Source organism: Eriocheir sinensis, chromosome 17 (genome assembly GCF_024679095.1).
Source record: "Eriocheir sinensis breed Jianghai 21 chromosome 17, ASM2467909v1, whole genome shotgun sequence".
Lineage (NCBI taxonomy): Eukaryota > Metazoa > Arthropoda > Malacostraca > Decapoda > Varunidae > Eriocheir > Eriocheir sinensis.
Genome location: NC_066525.1, coordinates 9,426,042 through 9,433,362, shown reverse-complemented (window position 1 = coordinate 9,433,362; position 7,321 = coordinate 9,426,042). Strand labels below are relative to the sequence as shown.

At 51.4% G+C, this 7,321-nt stretch overlaps 1 protein-coding gene across 1 annotated transcript; it reads left to right on the top strand.

Annotated features, from left to right (window-relative positions):
- Window positions 1-2,960: 2,960 nt before the first annotated feature.
- Window positions 2,961-5,773, top strand: LOC126999917 (protein SPT2 homolog). Its single transcript, XM_050863078.1, has 2 exons — window positions 2,961-5,473; window positions 5,642-5,773. The coding sequence occupies exons 1-2, from the start codon at window positions 3,014-3,016 to the stop codon at window positions 5,696-5,698; spliced, it is 2,517 nt and encodes an 838-aa protein (XP_050719035.1). The 5' UTR covers window positions 2,961-3,013; the 3' UTR covers window positions 5,699-5,773.
- The last annotated feature ends 1,548 nt before the right edge of the window (window positions 5,774-7,321 follow it).

Here is a 7,321-nt window from a genome sequence, read left to right as displayed (position 1 = left end):
GAGAGAGAGAGAGAGAGAGAGAGAGAGAGAGAGAGAGAGAGAGAGAGAGAGAGAGAGAGAGAGAGAGAAGCAAAGAGAGACAGACAGGCAGACATACAGACACCTACAAACACATAAACATAACAGTCTGAGGGATGTATACAAAAACCGGTGACTGATATCTAAATGAGCAAGTCCCTCCCTTGTACAGCGCCTCGCTAATGCAGGTGACGGTCTGCTTCACACGTCCTCTCGGCCTAGTTTATTACGGCGATTATATTTATGTGTCGAGGTGCATCTCGCTCGGCGGCAAATTGCTCCGTTATCGTTGCATTTCCTCAACGTTGTAACTCAATAATATTAAAGGCAGCAGGAACAATAATTATTCCAGTGACGTATATTGTAATGCTTATAATGATTATTGTTTTATTGTATTTTAATCATAGTGATAATGATGGCAATAATAATAATAATAATAGTTATAATAAGAATAAGAATAAGAATAAGAATAAGAATAATAATAAGAAAAAGAAATAACAATAATATCGATAAAAATACCAAAAAATATTAAATTTGATATTTATAATAGGAATGTTTATAGTAATAATAATGATTTCAATAATTGATGCTAACATTATCATTGATATCATCTTTATAGATATTATTATTATTATTATTATTATTATTATTATTATTATTATTATTATTATTATTATTATTATTATTATTATTATTATTATTATTATTATTATTATTATTATTATTATTATTATTATTATTATTATTATTATTATTATTATTATTATTATTATTATTATTATTATTATTATTATTATTATTATTATTATTATTATTATTATTATAATTCTCATTATCGTTGTTATTAGTATATCATTTTTATTTTATTATTATTTTTTTTTCTTATCATTGTGACGATAATATCGCGTCATTTGTAATACTCTCACTTACGTAGTAACACACACACACACACACACACACGCACGCACGCACGGACGCACGCACGCACGCACGCACACACACACACACACACACACACACACACACACACACACACACACACACACACACACACACACACACTCAGGCACAGACAAACACACTCGGTTATGCACACATTTACACAAACAACTCGTGGCGGGAGGAACTGCGGGGAGCAAGGGCGAGGGAAGTGACTGGCGGGGCGGGGACGAGGATGAGGAGGAGCAAAAGGAGGAGGAGGAGGAGGAGGAAGTAGGGGTGAATACACTCGGGGAAACGCGCCTCAGCCTTGAATAACTAAGCGAATGAATAACTCACGGGCAAGCACTCACCGAGCCAGCAATAACAACACCCACGAGCTCTCTTGTGACCTGAAGAATGACGCCTCCTCTTTTTTTTCTCTTCCTTCTCTATCTTTCCTTGTCTCTCCCTCATCTTCCTCTCTGACGGGCGGGGCTGAGGCTGAGGTTGTTGGGGGCTTTGCTGGTAGAGGAGGAAGAGGGGAGGTGGGGAACGCAAATCTTGTTGGGTTGAGACTTAATGAAGATGGTGGTGATTGCTGTGATAAGATGCGGGATGGCAGTACACGTGGGTCTTTCTACGTCTTACTTATCTATTTGTTTGTTTGTTTTATGTGTTTGTGTGCGTGTGTTTATTCCTGTGTGAGGGGTAGCGTGGAAGAGGGGTGGGTGGGACTGTGGTCACGCTCTTGGCCAGAAACATCAAGAAGAATATATCACCTCTTAATATTTTCCTTCTCATTCTTCATTCTTCTTCTTCTCTTCCTTTTCCTCCTCCTCCTCCTCCTCCTCCTCCTCCTCTCTCTCTCTCTCTCTCTCTCTCTCTCTCTCTCTCTCTCTCTCTCTCTCTCTCTCTCTCTCTCTCTCTCTCTCTCTCTCTCTCTCTCTCTCTCTCTCTCTCTCTCTCTCTCTCTCTCTCTCTCTCTCTCTCTCTCTCTCTCTCTCTCTCTCTCTCTCTCTCTCTCTCTCTCTCTCTCTCTCTCTCTCTCTCTCTTAAATGGAAGTTAGGGTTAGTCCTTTTTCCTCCTCCTTCTCCCCCTCCTCCTTCTTCGCCGGCCCCCTTCTATGGGACAAAACTACGAGGACAGTAGCTGAAAAGCGCCGGGTTGTGAAAATCTCGTGATCGAGGCTCAGGACAAGCGATTGGTCTTTGAGGCGTTTTCAAGACCCTGTGGGAGCGAACTCCCAGTGTCGGAGGCATCTAACACAGTAATATCTAATTTCCATGCCCATTTTTTATCCAATTCAATGATGCGATGATGTCACGAGTAATGCGTACTGAAACACCCTCTGTCACTCACGAGGGCACAAATGACGTAAGGACAACCCGTTCTGAGTAACTGCTTGATACATACCGCCTCATGATCAAGCAATATAAACGAAAAACGGATGCCAGTAACATCATAATCTCAGGAATCCTCCCGAGGATCGGTGCCGAATCTAGCTTTTACAGTAAGGCCTTTCGCACAAACAACAGACTTATGTCCCTTTGCTCACAAGAAAACGTCCAGTTCGTTAACTTGTGGAACAGTTTTTACTATGATTCGGACTTGTTCATTGGCGATGGCATCCACTTGAACCCTGTTGGAGCAGCCCGTTTCGGGAGGCTGCTCTGTGACCAAGTGGCTCTTCGAAAGCCAAAAAACGCCAAGCTGAGAACACCAGCAGCTTCACCTTTTCTTAATCTCCAATATCTCCTCCTCCTCCTCCTCCTTCTCCTCTGCACCACTTCCTCTATTCATCCTTGCCCTTATATCGCCCTCTCTTCTTCCTTCCACTTGCTTTCTCTACCTTCCTCCTCCTTCCTTTCTCTCTTCCCCCCGTCCTTCCCTTCCCTTCCCCCTCCCCTTCTCCTCCCCCTCCCCCTCCCCCCCTCGTGCGTCTTGGTTTCCTGCCCTGTAGTTCTCCTCCTTTGTGAGAACACCGGCCAGTGCAGACCACTGGTTACCAGCTCCCTCTTGTGAAGTGACGGTCTTCCTTCGTTTGCTGTGCTAAGTGAATAATTCACAATTAGAATGACCAACAAAAGCAAACTGTTGACTGTAAACATCGACTCCAAAGTCATGAAAAAGGCGGCGAAGGCGTTGGTCTCCAACGTACTGCTGCGGGCAGCGGGGTTGGTGGTGGGCGCCGCCTTTGAGGCGGCGCGTGTCTCCCGCAGCCTCCAGTACACCGTCGGCGCCTGGCACGCCACGGGGCCGCACACCACGAGTGTCGGGCAGGTGCGCCAGCTCCTGGCCGATCTCTGGGTGCTGCCCGCCCCGCGGGACCCCCTCAGGGAGTGCGGCGTCCTTGCTGGTCATGACAGCTGGTGGACGGTGTTCTGGGGCCTGAGGGAGGCGGAGGAGCGCCTCGCCTGCCTTCAGCTTAGGGTGGTGCTGGCCCACGAGGAACACGAGGCCTTCACGAGCAACCTTGTGCTGGTCTGCGTGCTGCTCTTCACGGGCATTGCTGGCTGGGCGCTGTGTGCGCTGCGGGGAACGCGGCGACCACGGGAAACGGTGGCCGCTGCGGGCACTGCGGCGTGCACGGCGGGCCCTGAGGAGGAGGAGGAGTTTGCCTCGGCCGAGGAGGAGGAGGAGGAGTACGCCTCGGCTGAGGAGGAGGAGGAGGAGGGGGAGTATGCCTCAGCTGAGGAGGAGGAGAAGGCGGAGTTTGCCTCGGCTGAGGAGGAGGAGGAGGAGGAGTATGCCTCGTCTGAGGAGGAGGAGGAGGGGGAATATGCCTCAGCTGAGGAGGAGGAGAAGGCGGAGTTTGCCTCGGCTGAAGAGGAGGTGGAGGAGGAGGAGGTGTTTGCATCAGCTGAGGAGAAGGTGGAGAAAAAGGAGGAGGAGAAGGAGACAGAGTTTGCCTCACCTCTGGAGGAGAAGAAGAAGAAGCCTGAGGACGCCACTGAAGTTGACACGAAGTTGCACGAAGGTGCAACCTGCACAGAAGAGATGGCGAGCGTGACAGCTGTTCTGGAAGGCGAAGATTCACGGCCATATGAGGACCCTCAGGATGACAAGGTCGAGGACCGTCAGGAGGAAGTGCCTGACAGCCTCAGCGATGCCTCCCATCCGCTTCGTCCCGCCAAGCAAAACAAGGAAGTGGCGGCCAAGACATGGGCCAAGGAGGTGGACGGCGCCTTCCCTATCCCCGAAGAGTGCCTGCAGCACTTCGGCCCCGACGAATGGTCCCTGGTGACCGGCCACAAGAAGAACCGAGGGAAGCACAAAGATGCGACGGGCCAACAGGACGACACCCAGACCCGCTGCAGGCACTCAGGCACACAGGCACCACCTTCAGGCACACAGGGCCGCCCTTCAGGCACACAGGGCCGCCCTTCAGGCACACAGGGCCGCCCTTCAGGCACACAGGGCCGCCCTTCAGGCACACAGGGCCGCCCTTCAGGCACACAGGGCCGCCCTTCAGGCACACAAGGCCGCCCTTCAGGCACACAGGGCCGCCCTTCAGGCACACAGGGCCGCCCTTCAGGCACACAGGGCCGCCCTTCAGGCACACTGGGCCGCCCGTCAGGCACACAGTCCCTACCTGCAGGGACTCAGTTCCAGGGTTTTAAGAGTCAAGTCCACCCTTCAGGCGCGCGCAGAAGACATCGTAAGCGCGCATCAGGCACGCTGGGGCAGAAAGTGTCACCAAGAGGCCAGACTTACACTGTGGAGCCCCAGCCCGCGCCCCTCACCCAGTGCTGGGCCGCGATGGTGAAGGCGCCCAGGCCCGAGGCGGCGGCGGGGACACCCTCCCCTCCCCACACCCAGGCCCGCCCTTCAGGCACACAGACGCACCCTGCAAGTAGTCAGGACCGGCCTCCAGGGACTCAGGCCCGCCCGGCATGTAGCAAGGCCCTCCCCTCGGGAGCCCAGGTCCCCCCGGCATGTGGTCAGGCTCGCCCTGCATGTGGTCAGGCCCTCCCTTCGGGGACTCAGGCCCGCCCTGCAAACGGTCAGGCCCTCCCTCCGGAGACTCGGACCCGCCCTTCAGGCACGCGTAGAAGACATCGTAAGCGCGGATCAGGCACGGTGGCCCAGCGAGTGTGTCCACGGGTCCAGACTTACACAGCGGCGCCCCAACCCGCGCCCCTCATACGGTGCTGGGCCGCGGTGGTGAAGGCGCCCAGGCCCGAGGCGGCGGTGACACCCTGCCCTCCAAACACCCAGGCCCGCTTTTCAGGAACTCATAGTCGCCCTTCTGGCAACCAGGCCCGCCCTTCAGGCAACCAGGCCCGCCCTTCAGGCAACCACACCTGCTCTTCAGGCAACCACGCCCGTCATTCAGGCAACCAGGTCCGCCCTTCAGGCAACCAGACCCGCCCTTCAGGCCACCAGGCCCGCTCTTCAGGCAACCAGGCCCGCCATTCAGGCAACCAGGCCCGCCCTTCAGGCAACAAAGCCGGCCATTCAGGCAACCAGGCCCACTCTTCAGGCAACCAGGCCCACTCTTCAGGCAACCAGGCCCGTCATTCAGACAACCAGGCCCGTCATTCAGGCAACCAGGCCCACTCTTCAGGCAACCAGGCCAACTCTTCAGGCAACCAGGCCAACTCTTCAGGCAACCAGGCCCACTCTTCAGGCAACCAGGCCAACTCTTCAGGCAACCAGGCCCGTCATTCAGACAACCAGGCCCGTCATTCAGGCAACCAGGCCCGCCATTCAGACAAACAGGCCTGCCATTCAGTTCAGGGGCCACCTCACGGTTAGTTCCACGCCTGATGATGATGACAAAAGGTTCAAATGAAGGGAGTTTCACAATTTTCTGTATATCTCATGATTTCTTGTTCACAATTTACCAGACTTATCAGAGTTTAATATTCTACAGTATATCACATGACTTCACAATCTATCTCATTCTCATCCTCAGCATACCTCACCTCCCTTCCTCTTCATCCTCTCTCCTCATTCTATTGTGCAGGCAATCGTAACATCCTCCTTTCACGTCTCAAGTAACAGACTCACGCTAGCATGAAGTAGGCGTGGAAATCGGTGACAATGTAGGCCTACCAACACCGTAGTATGTAAAGCCATGGATTACTGTTAAGCTGAAGTTCACTATACCTCTCTCTCTCTCTCTCTCTCTCTCTCTCTCTCTCTCTCTCTCTCTCTCTCTCTCTCTCTCTCTCTCTCTCTCTCTCTCTCTCTCTCTCTCTCTCTCTCTCTCTCTCTCTCTCTCTCTCTCTCTCTCTCCCCCCCCCCCAAGGTGTATTCAGCTGAACATCTAACACAACTTGCGCTCCCTGCCACGACCGATTTCATTTTATTTCTTTGTTCTTTTTGTCTATTTTTCTCCTTTTTTTATTTTTCTTGGCGCGGGAGTCTTGGGTGAGGTGTGGGAGCCATCTGGCGCGCGCTGCCTCGCTCCCTGTCACCTGCGTCACGGGCGGGGGGTGGGGGAGTTGGGGGAAGGACGAGGGTGATTGTTTGTGGGAAGTTCCCATGATCCTTTCCCTCGCTCATCCTTCCCAGAATAATGGAATAATGCAATGCTCGTTTGTCTGCCCCCTTCATCTCCGCTTGTGTCTGTATCTATCTCTTTCTCTGTCTTTTCTCTTCTTTTTTCTCATTTTTTTTCTATTTTCTCCCTCTCTCAGTCTATTTTTCTATGTATCTTTCTTTATGCACCAAAACCTCCCCACATTTTCATTCACTTTTATTTACGTTCATTCATGCACATCATCACAAACATTCTTATATCATCAAACATTACACAACGCATCGACTAATTCGGCTCACACACTGTTTCTCATCCTCGCTGTATTAATTTATTATGCATCACTGGCTCGGATGCCTGATTGGTGCAGGCTTAAGGAGTTATTTCCAGGTAAACAGGGTGACGGGCGTGATTTAGGCGAGGACAGGTGATTGGGTAGAGAGGAGGGGGCCGGTGAGGGAGGGGACTGGGAGGAGGGTCTGGATCATGGGATAGGGACTAATAACTCTGCCGCTGCCGAATCTGAGGAATCTTGTTACCCGGGAAGAGGTCGTGTGTCTTGCTAATTACTGGGTACCGAGACACCGCCGGGAGAATACTTGAAAGGTGAAGGTGTTGCGCTCTTTAGGTCCTCTCTGTGCCAGCCTGTCTGTGTGTTAGTATTTGAGTAACTAGTGCTTTTTTTTTTGTGTGTGTGTGTGTGTGCGTATGTGTGTGTATGTGTGTGTGGCGCTGCTACAGTAAAGAACAAAACAAAAAAAGTCATCTTTATACGTGCTCATGTTAAGGATTGTGCTAAGGATTTATTTTTGGTTTAATTGCGTGTGTATACCATTCCTAAACGTATACTGATTCCTTTCGCGAGCATCTTCAAGTAGTCCGTCATCAGCAGCCGG